General features: G+C 38.8%; 2 protein-coding genes across 8 annotated transcripts in view; both read left to right on the top strand.

Moving 5' to 3' along the window:
• The window catches only part of LOC118222298 (zinc finger E-box-binding homeobox 2-like), a 75697-nt gene extending 71423 nt beyond the window's left edge, over positions 1 to 4274 (top strand). For all 6 annotated transcript variants that reach the window (XM_035407771.1, XM_035407773.1, XM_035407770.1 and 3 more), the window contains one exon: positions 2076 to 4274. In XM_035407771.1, coding sequence (XP_035263662.1) covers positions 2076 to 2653 — 578 coding nt within the window. In that variant the 3' untranslated portion in view covers positions 2654 to 4274. The remainder of the gene's footprint in view (positions 1 to 2075) is intronic.
• Positions 4275 to 8284: 4010 nt separating this feature from the next.
• gtdc1 (glycosyltransferase-like domain containing 1) overlaps positions 8285 to 13278 on the top strand; it is a 59782-nt gene continuing 54788 nt past the window's right edge. Inside the window, exon 1 of one of the 2 annotated variants that reach the window (XR_004764617.1) lies at positions 8285 to 8383. The gene's annotated coding sequence lies outside the window, so the exon portion shown is untranslated. The remainder of the gene's footprint in view (positions 8384 to 13278) is intronic. The other variant, XM_035411718.1, reaches the window with a different exon arrangement.

Below are 13278 nucleotides of genomic sequence, written 5' to 3'. Positions count from 1 at the left end.
ATGCGGCTCGCTAAGTTAAGCAGTTTTTTCAAGGCTAAATTAATATTTTTGAAACATCTAACCAAATATTTTTTAATACTTAGCTATTTTTAAAATCCCGAGTGATTATCATCTTTAGCATTTAGCTGTGTATCTTTTCAGAGAAGTCTCCAAGGTGCTTTTTAAACCCGGAGTTCTAACATGTTTCTTTCCTGGTGACAGGGATAATCTGATATGCTTTAAATCAGGTAGCAGCAAAAGAGTGAAAGTGGAATATAAGGTGATACAGTGAATAGACCCGGAGGTCCAGTTTGGCCACAGAACATACCCGTACTTATTCTACACTGACTCTCTTACCCAGAGCAGAGCAGCCCATTTCACTTACAGCTCTGAGAGGAAGCAGAGAAAGAATTCAGAGATGATATTCATATATTCTGCTGTTGTATCTCAAATTTTCACCATCAAATATCTATGCATGTACAGCATGCCCATCCAGTATTCCCATCTCATCTATGTAGAAAATATTTTTCATTATTATTGGTAGTGGTATTATTATTATTATTATTATTATTATTATTATTATTATTATTATCTTTTTTTAAATACAGTTAAGGTTAACGGTTTGAAATTATAGGAATGTATGTCCGAAGAGACAAAGATGTGGTTGGTATGTAGTAATTCAGTGGGAGGGTGGAGAAAGTCTTTCGCTGTGCATTTTCAGCCTGTTCCCTCAGGTGCTGTTTTTTTGACCCCTTAATAAGCCTTAATAAGATAAGATTTATCTTCCTTATAAAGATCTGTGTGTATGGAGAGAGGCCTCCATCTTTCCCCCATAATAGATGATCAGTTATTCAGTTATGCGCCACTCCCGTGGAGGTGAGGTGAGGCTGTGAAGTTTGTCGCCACACGCCAAGCGACTGGAATTTTGGATCGGAACGCAATAGTCCCCACCTTTTTATTTTTAAATGTGCAGCTATGTGTTTCATAGGGTTGCATCATCTCTCAGTTGCATCTTCACTATGCGCCCGACTGATGGCCAGGGAAGAATCTGCTGTCTCCTGTATTTTTACTTTTTTTTTTTTTTTTAGGGGGGGTGAGGGGTTGAGCATTTGAGGATGGCAGCTACAGAAGGTGTGGAGGGCATTCCAGGGCTATTTGCAGACGGGGATTGGCCAGATGTGTGTGTATGTGCGTGCGATTGAGTGCGAGTGTGTGTGTGTGTCAGGGGGAGTTCTATCACAAGCTGTTCGAAATGCCAGCAGAGACACACTGGCCTGTTATGTGTGTCAGGCTGGTTGCTGTATTTCCGGATGTGCTGAGCTGTAGTAAATCTGAAGGGGGGCGGGGGGGTGTGTGTGTGTGGGGGGGGGGTGTGGTGAGGGGTAGCTCCTGCTTGGGCATGCTTCGCAGCCACGGCCAACACCCTCGTAGGGGGGGACTTTTACTCAGTAAGTTAATTCAGAGGCATGATGTAATGAGCTCATGCTCCAACGACGAGGCCCATCCCTGGTTTCACCTCGCATGTCACGGCATCCAAAGCATCTCAGCCGCTGTGAACGGTGCTCAGACAGCCCAGAATGAAAATGAGCTTTTCTATCAGCGAGTAGCTTTTGAAGTTGCTGTAGTAGTTATCAGATTCCATTTATTGTATATTTTTATTTTCCTCTCATAGCTTTTCTGTTAGTTTTTATTTTGTTTAATACCTTTTTTTGGGTTACATTCTTACAGTGTCACACCTGTGCTTAAAATACTTGTCGGTGACTTGATACATCCTTACATAAAGACTAGAGGGAAGTTGAAAGTATGGACACAGTATACCAGCTGTGCACTTTGGTTTTGTGTGTAGTCTGTTGAAGAAGCAAAAATCTGAATTTTGTTTCTCGATGCAAATGGAAACAAAATGTAACTTGAGATGTCGCATGCTGCTTATTTTTATTTTGTTTTCTTTTTATCGTTTCCCTATTGTGTTTGTCCTTTGTTTTCTTCTTTCTTCCTCCTGACATTTTCATTTTAATTTTACAATTGAATTATAAAGGAGCGGATAGTTCTAATGTCTTTTTTCCTGTTTGTTTCCCTTTTTCTTTCCCCCCCGCCAGGTAAACGGCCACATCAGTGTCAGATATGCAAGAAGGCGTTCAAACACAAGCACCACCTTATAGAGCATTCGAGACTGCACTCTGGGGAGAAGCCGTATCAGTGCGATAAGTGCGGGAAACGCTTCTCCCACTCCGGCTCCTACTCCCAGCACATGAACCACCGCTACTCCTACTGCAAGAGGGAGGCGGAGGAGAGGGAGGCGGCGGAGAGGGAGGCGCGAGAGAAGGGCCATCTGGAGCCCACGGAGCTACTGATTAACAGGGCCTTCTTACAGGGCATCAATCCTCAGGGCTTCTCCGACCTGGAGGACCGGAGCGACATTATGAGGGGCGGGACCGAGGGCGGGGCCAGAGAGCGTCAGACGGAAGTGGACGGAACGTACGCCAAGATGGGCGGCGGGCGGGACGAGGAGTTTGAGTTTGAGGAAGAAGAGAGCGAAATCAAAAGCATGGACACGGACCCGGACACGCTGAGGGACGAGGAAGACAACGCCGAGCACTCCATGGACGATAGCTCGGTGGACGGGAAAACAGAAACCAAATCAGACCACGAGGACAATGTGGAGGACGGCGTGTGATTTAACTACTGCGTTCGAAAGCTTCCCACCTTTCTTTTCCTTTTCGTTTGTTGGTTTATTTGTTTGTTTGTTTTTGTTTCTTACTGTTGTTGTTATTTCAGTTTTTTCCAGTAGTATTTGTTACCTGCTTGGTTTCAAAAACACGCTGCTGTGTTTAAGCTGTACGTGCACGTGCCTGAAGCTTCTGAGAAGCTTGTATTGACGGACCGGGTTTTGGGGGGTGGAGATTCTGCCAAGAGAGATATTGATTGAAGGTTGGGTTGTTTTGGGAAGGGGTGGAAGTGGCGGGGAGTGTTTTAAGAAGCTGCGATATGCAACAGAAGGAAAAAAAAAAAGGAAAAAAGAAAGAAATTAATTTTAAAAATTGTACAGTATTAAGGCCTAAAATATGTGTGGTGCTAACATTCTAAAACCATGTGTTTCATCGTATCTATAGCACAAACTAGCCACTTGTACAAATTGCACTCTGCTTCTATTATCACTACAAAAGTTTAAAAAAAAGTATTGCTTATGTATATTTATACAGCTTTTTTTAAAAATGCAGTAGTGTTTGCACTACAGTTTGTCAGTATTATTACTTATCTACAACTTAATGTGTTGTCTAGTTTGCCCTTTTTTCAGGCCAACTAACCACACTGTTCTAGGCCTCAGAATTTGTATAAATGAAGTTAAACTTATATAATACCAGTGTGATTTTAAGATATTGAAGTCTTAAAATGGCTGTGAAATGAAGGAGTGAAATGGCATGAAGACTCAGAGGGGAGAGCAGTGTGTACAATGAAGGAGAAAGCCTTTGTAAGGTGGTTTTTCAATAAGAAAAAGCCTTATATGCAAACCTTTTAATCTGTGTGTTTCTGCAAGTGCCATCCCTGTACAGTGTAATGGAAGGTGACGTGTGTTACCTGAACACCAGCTCCAGTATTACGAAATAGTTCACCTTGTTCTTTGATGCACCCTTGTCAGTATTAGACAAATAGGCAGCAGTTTCTTAGTTTACATGTTTGTGCAATTTTCTGTATTTTTTTCTTTAACTTTTGTCAGTATTACACCAAACTTTTTTTTCTTTTTTTTAAATTTTATTTTGGAACAGCAAAAATTGCATTCATTTTATTTGTAGGTTAAATAACATTTTATTTATGTGGCTCATTTTGTATTTCCTAATTTTATTTATTTCATACTGTAGTGTACAGTATAATAGTTCTTCAATATATAGATATATTTTAGTAAAAAGGAACATGGCGTTGACGATTGGAGCAGATTTTACGTAAAGAGAACATTTATTGTGTTTTGAAACATTAATTGTGAAATGCAAATTTTCAATTTTGTTATATTAATTGTTCTGTTTCTTTTATTTTCCAGTTACTGGAAATTCCAAATTTGGGATCTTTTGATACAATATTGTGAAAACACTGTATTTTCAACTGAAAAAAAAATGAAAAAAATTCCACTTTCTTCATTTTTTAGCTAAAAATGAAGAGGGACTGTTAAAATACAATGTATGTTGCCATGAAAGAAAAAAAAAAATGTTTCCTGATATGTCTTTGTAAAAGTATTATTGAATTTTTAATTTGTAATTCTTTCTTGGAAATGACCATGCTCGAATAAAATTAGCCAAATTTAACATTGTGTTTTTGGTGATTTATTTAAAAATATAAATTACTTGAATCTGAGTGGATACATAAATAGATATTCAAAGTTTATTCTATAACAGTTATTAGCAGTTTCAACATAAGAATGCACACCTTGATTAGAAACACACTGATTGTAAAAAGGAATTTATTCAAAATAAATCATTACATCAAACCTGTTTCAGATTAATGATTGAAACATGCCTCGTTTTCTATTTGGATTACATCTCTCTGGCTGCTCATGCTGTTGAACATCTACAATCAACAAGTATTTTCATTTTCACATTTCAGATAAGAAATATTTATTAAAATGTTATCAAATAACATAAATCCAACACAACATTATGGATAAACTCGTACTTGAACATTAAAAAGGCGTCCAGTACACGTGTACCGAATTTGCTAGACGTTTGAATTAAGAAAATCAAGTATTTTGATATAAAATTACGTATAAAAACAGGAATAAAATTGGAGCATATAAAGAAATGTATTAGTTGCAAAGAAACTTTCATTAAACTGCATAATTAAGACAGAAAAGCGCGTTTATTGGAGGTTTATAATTAACTATTAAATGGTTATACTGAAGGTGCAGATTAAACACCATCAAAAGGCAGAGATAAAAGGCTTGCGAGATTCCAAGCAACACGAGCTTTGCACGTTTCTATTTTACATCCTAAAGCCATTTGAAGTCTTAACCTAATCGCTGATAATTTTAGCTGATAGAAGGATATGCAGACATTAAAGTATTTAAGGTAAACGCTGAGAAAAAAAAATAGAAATAACACGTTTTGACAACCAAACTTTAAACGATGTAAAAGTCTGTTATTCTAAAAATACATTTACATACAGACATGGTGTTCTGCAGTAAAATTAATATGTTATCTAATTTTTAATTTTTAAAAAATTAACCAATAGCAAAGGTGGGCGGACACAGAAGAACTATGCCAACAATAATATAATTTTGGTGCAATTGGTGCAAGCCACAATCCGTTGTGCGTACACGTGGGTGTTGTATTGCGATGAAGGTTTTCTGGGATTTCTCTCAAGATCATTGGAGTAGTCTGGATAAACCCACGAAGTCATTAGCGGGACAAGTGGTGAAGTTGTCACGTGTTCGTTCCCTTGCGTAAACGGTGTAAGATTGAATGCAATCCGCGCCATGTAAGATGCTACTCTATTATCAGACAGATGTCCATATTCGGCAATGGCCTCCCAGGTAAACGACAACCCAGACACATAACATTGAGGAAACAGCGCAGTGGAGATACAAATACTGAGAAGAGGTAGAAACACACACAAGAGACAGTAGCAAATGACACATTGGTAATGAAACTAATTACTGTCGGTAATTATTTAAATGTCATACTTCTTCCGGTGGAGAAAATAAAACCAGCAATTATGAAAAAAGATCGATATCTTATAAAAGCGGATGAAGTTTTATTTTGGTCCTCCAGATGGGAAAAAGCTCACAGTAGTACACAGTTTTGTTTATTAAAACTGTTAATGATATGCTGTCAACAAATAACACAGTGCCTGTGGTTCACAATAATCATGGGGCAGTGTAAATTAACATTATTTATGTATTTGTTTGTTGATGGTACTAGACATGTGAAGCAAAAGGGGAATGCATAGAAGTCATTTTCAATTGCATTTTCAGAAAAACTTAATATTTGAAGTAATCAAACGTTAAACGTTTATAAAGATTGTGATAGGCCTGTTCATTTTCGCACTGCTCCACGGATTGTTTTTGGCTACTTTGCCGGCCAAATGTTGCGATTTCAAGACTCATAGTAGCCTATTCTGACTGATGATCGCATTTATCAGCATATTGTTCCATTGTCTCAACTTCCAATAACATTAGCCTCCCAACCCATGCACATACAAATAACTTAATGTTTTCATCCTCATACCATTTTTGATAAGTTTAAGGAAACCTTTCCGCCTTTGCCACATTCATTCAGTCTTCCTGTGAAACGAAAACAGCGCAATCATTGCTTCTCCGCACTGCATGGATTTAATAACCCAGTGGTTGCTGTTTGGATTGAAAAAAATACCTGCTGCACAGATGTGAATCTATGGAGGTTAGTCTCTACTGCGGCACTCATTTACAAAACCTTGAAATATTTGCAGCCTAAACTGGGCCAAGTATTTAATTAAAAGGACTGGCTGCATTCAGCTAAAACAGACTTTGAAATGGTTACAGGTCTGCGCTGCAGAAAGTGTCAGTGCTGCTGGGTTAGGCTGAGTGAGGGTTGGGTTTGGTGGGGAATGATGGAGGAGCAAGGGAAAGGGTAGACTTTTGACCCCATTAAATTATTTATATATCCCCATATGCTCCACACATTATTCTCCGGGCACATGAAGGACGGCCCCTGTGTTGGAGGCACAATCCTGGCACTAATTGAGAGAATGTTCATTGACAGGCAGGGAGAATGAGCACAAGTGACCAGCAGGGATTAGCCAATCAGAGCCTCAGAAGAGTGGCCAGCTGTTCCGTCTGGCGGTAGCAGAAAGATCCCTGGAGCAGGTGGTTCACTCGGGTGCCAATGGAGAAACTGAAAAAAAGAAGAGAAAAAAAGATAGCCTGACCTCGCCAGAAGTGCCTCTCTCTATGTGTTCCTGAGACATCTTTTTTTCTCTCTAAAAGTAAAGGTGGACTTTCAGATTTGTGCTGATTGTTCAAGTGAGGGACTTGTTCTATAGCATGGGGGGAGGTGTGCACTTCTTATAATGAGGGCAATCTCATTTTTAGGCCCAAATACATATGCCAGTAAATAGAACAAATTATATACCTTGATTATTTTCTTAATTGTCTTGAAATGCTTATGTATAAATGAATGAGACATTTCCCCCAGTTTTCAACAGCAGCGAGGATCAGAAGGATTTTATTAAGTAAATTAGCATGAAACCTCCCCCACAAGGACATGTCAGCAGCCTTTACTTTCACATTAAAAAAAAAAAAAAAAACATAAGATGCGCAGAATAATCACTCCTTATTAAATAAATATTCACTTTTTATGTTTTGCGGTATGCCCATTTGAAGGGATAATATCCAGGCCCAAATTAGTCAGAACTTGCCTGTTTTATATAAAGGTTTTAATTAGACTGCAGTCCTCTCTTTGAAGATGGCATTTTTGGCTCACCACTAATAATTGCAATCAGCTGCTGATACTGTCTTGGCCAGGCTGGTTTAAACAATATTTTCACAAACTCTGCAGCCTTACTGAAGAATTGTGGCTTAAACAAAGATAAAGCTAATAGGTCTACTAACTACTACAGGTCTACTACATACATTGTACTTTTATAACTTTATTTGATTGTAGGCTATTGCTATTATCAGGGATTATGGACTGGGAAATATATGCTACAGAGATGAGATGACAAACAGCAACGAGGCAGTCGCCGAATGCCACCACCCCCATAATCAGCTGCCGAATCGGAGGCTTGCTTGACCTTCTGCATATGAATGCGGCAGGTGCGCGGCGGGACTACAGGCCACCAGCGGAACGACACAAAGACAACAATACTGTGTAAAATCTACGCGGGTTAGAGGTAGTGTGGGAAGGGTCTGCTAAGCTTTTTCTTCACCCTGATGCTTTTATTCATTTAAATTTGATCCAGTACCGTTGCACGCGGTTGACAAATAGCCTATTACATGATTCGAGTGTTTATCCTTTAACTGTTTGCTCGACAAAATGACAGACCACACTAGACTTAAAGGCGATATAGTTGAAAAACTTCTGGGTTACTTTTAATGGTTTTGTTCAAAATGCAAGAAAACCAGAAACTCTGAACCCCAAATAAAACAATTAGGCTATCATAGCTCCACTGTCCAACAGTGAGGAAAAAACGGAACCAGGCTACATCCAACATACGCCATATTTGGTGCATAAGGTGATACAATTTATATTATGTAAATTTAAATATTACAAAACCGCCTCGTATTAACAAATTAGGGTATTTATTTGCCGATACCGAGCCGCCCCCTCTTCCCCGCTGGTAAGGAAAACGGGACAGCACACTAGCTGCATGAGTAGGATGTCGTCATCACGTACGAAGTCTTGTCCACCTCGCGACAGTGACGACACAGCTCCCGGAAGAGGTGAGTTCTTGAATTGTTGACCATGTGAGAAAGTCGATGGTGGTCTTATCAGAATGGGAAGGATGGATAGAACTTGCGATATTTATTCTGGTGTTTTATTTTTCAGTATTATATTTAGACAGGAGGAAGTATAACATACTTAAATTAGTAGTTTTTAAAGCGTGCGCGATGTGCACATGGTGGATTGACTTGGTAGCTGGCTAGCTAGTTTAGCTAACCGTTAACAAGCTTGTTACTTCTGGACGCGAAATCGACTAATTAATCACCTGTTAGCTAACTATCAACCGAAAAAAAAAAAAAAAAAGCTATTCGCGGATTGTGTGTAGAACACGTTCGTTTATTTAGCCAATAATTATACGCCAGTAATCGCAGAGCTGTCCGATTTAACGTTACTGTGTAGCTAACGGGACAATTCAGTATGATTCGTATATTGGCAAGTAGCGTGGAATTCTGTCCACAATGTCACCCAAAGCAAACAAAGGGAAAATGCACATTGCATGGTGTGTTGGCCTAATGAACCAGTGCTTCAGTTCGTGGTATGCTAATATTCGTCATTTATTACTACAACTTTATGAATGCAGTTGCTATTTTGTTCAGGGCTTTCCAACCGGCGGTACCAAGGCAGGTAGCGTCCCGTAGGTTTTCAGTCCAGCCCTAAGGCACGTATGATTCGAAATCAAGAGATCTCCTCGAGTTGATAATTAGAATGAGGTGTGCCAAGATTATTTAAAAGAATATTAGTGCAGCAGACAACACCAAGAAGCTTGCCGTTAGGCAGTCCCTTGATTTGTACTTGACCAAAACTAAAGCCTTTCAGGATTGCTATTTAACAGGGTAGATGGCTATTTATTCATGTGCTTGTTTGTTTATTTGTTTGCTTGCTTCTGTTGTTGCTAAGCATCTTCCTTTCGTTTCTTAGACTGCCCTACTTGTAAAAATCTTCAAAGATGACAAATTCCCAAAACTATGACTTTTGAGTAGAGATGGTGTCTAGAGTTGGCATACAACTGGTATACAGCTTGCCATAGCGGACTCTTCTGAACATTGCTCTGCACAGACTTGTCATCACAGAACTCCATTCAAGAGGCCGCTTGTAATAGTTTGCTGTATACCAGTGCTATTAAATGCCACATCAGGGCAGACTTTTGTTAGAGAGAGCATGCATTTTCTACATCTGCTGACTGAAAGGAAGTGTGGAATTCACATATGACTCATATTTTTCAGAAAGTAATTTTCAAGCAGTCGTACGTTTAAAAACATGAAGCTGTTAACTTAGCCAGTACAAATGGATAACTCTCAAACAGCCTCCGCTCTTTCAGTTTGTAATAGTTTTCAGATATGGTTCAGTGCAGTTACATTTAAAAATGCCTCTGGTCAGAGCAATTCTGGAAATGATACATTACTCTCTGGCCAAACGATGACTGTATCGCTTTCAAAGAATAAGGGTTCATTCATTTTCTTCTTTGGATTAAAGCAGTTGTAACAAACCCTGTTCCTGGAGATCTACCATCCTGTAGGTTTTCACTCCAGCCCTAACAGCACACCTTATTCAACAGCTACAGATCTTGTTGAGCTTCTGATTAATAGAATCCGGTGTACCAAATTAGGGTTAAAATGAAAAGCTACAGGATGTAAGATTTCCAGGAACAAGGTTGGTTACCACTGGATTAACGGATATCTTTTAAGTCAAATAAATATTAGCCGCAAATTGGGGTCATGGAATGAAATGTCCCTACTAAATTTTCCTTGTAACTTTCTCTGCCTCTAGGCCAAAGGGTTGATTACAGTTCTTGCTCATCGGAAAACAATCTACTGTACATAATCTTTTACCTTCCTTGCAATTTTTAAAGTTTTATTTAGGTGTGGGGAAGGGGGTGGAGTAAATGGTGTTTAAAAATGACTCCGGATAGGGATGTGCTAAATTTCATTTGCCAGTCATGCACTATGTGAGTGGTTCTAACAAAGTTGAGTCACACAAGGACATTCTCGGGCTGTATTGCCTGAAATTTAGCACCTCAAAGTCCAAGTCTTGCTGCTTTGAGCAGAACACTGTATGAGTGCTGATCCTAAACACCATAACAGGGCCTCAATTAGGCCTTATATCCAGGTGCCAGAATCACAGACATGCATCTAAAATTAATTTTGGATTAAAATATAGCTTTGTGTACATGAAGCATAGTGTTACCAAATGCTGTGATTCAATATTTGATTTAGTATGCAACAATAAGTGTGACTATGGTCAGATTTAGAGATCTATATTTAGAGATCGGAGAGTTTTGCTTTCTGTCTGGAGAGATTTGGTAATGGTACTGTATTCAGCCAGGTAACTCTGCGGTCATGGATTTATATTAGCCATAAAACGAGGGGCAGCAGTTAAGTATTCAGGTTGGGGAACAAGACATGTAACCTAGAGGTTGCATTTTCAGGTAAGAAGCTGTTGTTGTCCCCTTAGATACCTAACCTGTGTTACTTCAGTAAATATCCAGGTCTATAAACGGATCATATGAGAATATATAAGCTGTGTGAATTGCTTTGGCTAAGGGTGTTTGCTAAAATGCAACATTATGTTACATTACATTACAGGCATTATGTCACAATGGAGCTGTTTTGATCACTGGAGTGGGGGTGAATTAAAAGTACACTTCCAAAAGCAACGAGTTATTTATTTTTTTCTAATCGACAAGACAATGCCCTCACTTGTGTAGCAGTGGGTAATTTATACTTGAATAAAATAGCTTTAAACTCCATTATAACACTCGATGAGTTTCTAATTTAATGCAAAAAAAAAAACAAAAAACCATAGTACCACGATCAGAAAAGTGGTAGGCTTGTGCGATTTTTCATTAATACGAGTAATGTGGACATTTACTGTGCTCCAATCCCTAAACTAGAGAGATTACCACACACTTTTGGATACGAATAATTAGTTGTATTTCTTTCAGAGGGAACTTCTGAAATGATTAGCCTTAATACAAAGCCAATACTTTGTGATGAACGAGGACACTTGACTCGCTCAATTAAAAAAAGTCAGTTCTCAGTCACTGCTGCTTTGAAACGGTAATCTGGAAATTTCGGTTTCCTCCCCTTTTGAACGGGAGATCAAAGACCTCGCGGAAAGTATTATTCTACCACAGCCCTTTTAATGTAAAACCGCTGAAAGTGGCATTGTTGAACCGTTAGCGCTTTCATACAAAAAGACGGTTTTGAGCTTTTATTACCCACTTATTCACGGGCAGAATATTATGTGCATACTAATTTGCATGTCATTTCAGGTGGTAAGAACTGTGTTGAAGCGGAGGAATGTCTTTTGTAATCCGCCTGCTAAGACGTTTATAAAATCGGTAACTGCCGTGTTTTCTGCGCCATTTATTTGTATATGTAGTGCATGGCATTATGCCATTAATAGGATGTAAATGTATGTGCGGTTCCACCCCACCAGTGTACTGTTATGCTACTCTAAGCATCTTCTTTGAAATTGTTTTCTCTCTCGCTTTCTGGATATTTTAATTCTACAACTGTACCATCAAATCAGTTTGAAGTTATTCCTCTATTTACGTTTGCTTTTTTTGTTTTGGAGACAGAAAGTATAACCCATGTTTATTTGAATGCATGAAGGAGGCACTGTCTGAGTCCAGTGGAACATTCCAGACTGATTAAGATACGCATGGATGTGGACATCCAGCACCTTTCCACTGAGTTTTAGTTGCTCATAGAACTTAATTCCATTTGGAATCATAACCTGTATCTGGAAGATTTTACATATATTGCCAAAAAAAAAAAAAAGAAAAAAAAATTAAACATTACAGAAATGAATTCTGCTGTCTTAATTCATACCAAACTCTCAGTGACACTAGAAATGAATGGTGAGAGGTTTGTGGGAGACTGGCAAGTTTAAAACCTGGAAACCAGAAGAAAAAGAAATGTTTGTTGATTGAAAATGAGCTCTGCCTTTCCTTTAATGACTCCCCACTCCTGTTTACCTTACTGGCATCTTCAAGCCTCCATTTGAGCATCGGTCTTTCAAGTTCATTAAAAATTGGCTTGGATAACAGGAAATCTATGGGACCGCTGGCATTTGAGGTTTGATTCCACATAATTCTCCACTGAAATGCACGCTCATTTGTCATTCCCCTGTGTCAGGAGTGTAGAGCGAGAGAGGGATTCTTAGGAACGGTTGTAACCTGGAGGTTGCAGGTTTGATTTCCTAATACAGAACTGTTGTCGCACCCTTGAGCATGGCACTTAAATTGTAATGTAAATTTAAGCTAGATATGAGTATGGGCCATTTAACATAGCTCGTCTCACTGTAAATTTCCCCATTGCGTCCTGTGTAATGTGAGACATGTCTTTACAGGAAACGCACAGGATCCATATTCCTGTGGTGCTCTGTAATCCCCTTTTGTGCATGTAACTATAGATGCATGTATCAGCACCCACACATTTAAGAAAATATCAGAATATCATATGTAATATTGGTATGCGGTATTGGCAACCTAATTTCAGCAGGTAACATCGAGTGTGTTTCTTGTCTTGAAATTTCCATTCAAAAAACGTATAAAATTGGTAAAATATGTACAATCATGGTCGGTGTGTTTTCTACCTAGACTGTAGGTAAGCCCCTTCATTCACTGGGTGAATCTGTTCGCAGTGTTTTTGATAAATGTTTGCCATCAAGGTCTGATACATATTTTTTGCTTCTGCTTTTAGAACGCTTAACAGCCCAAAGATTCTTCACATAATTTCTGAAATGTGTTTCATTGCCAGCCTTTGTTTTCAGCAGTTTCATAGCACAGCTGTAGATTAAATAAACAAATAAATAAATAAAACTTTTATATAACAAATTAAACTGCTTGTGTGGCAGAACATACAGCCATCTTAATGGCTGTTGCAATTCA

Source organism: Anguilla anguilla, chromosome 3 (assembly GCF_013347855.1).
Source record: "Anguilla anguilla isolate fAngAng1 chromosome 3, fAngAng1.pri, whole genome shotgun sequence".
Classification (NCBI taxonomy): domain Eukaryota; kingdom Metazoa; phylum Chordata; class Actinopteri; order Anguilliformes; family Anguillidae; genus Anguilla; species Anguilla anguilla.
Note: the sequence above shows the minus strand (reverse complement) of the source record. Positions and strands in the feature narration are given on the sequence as shown.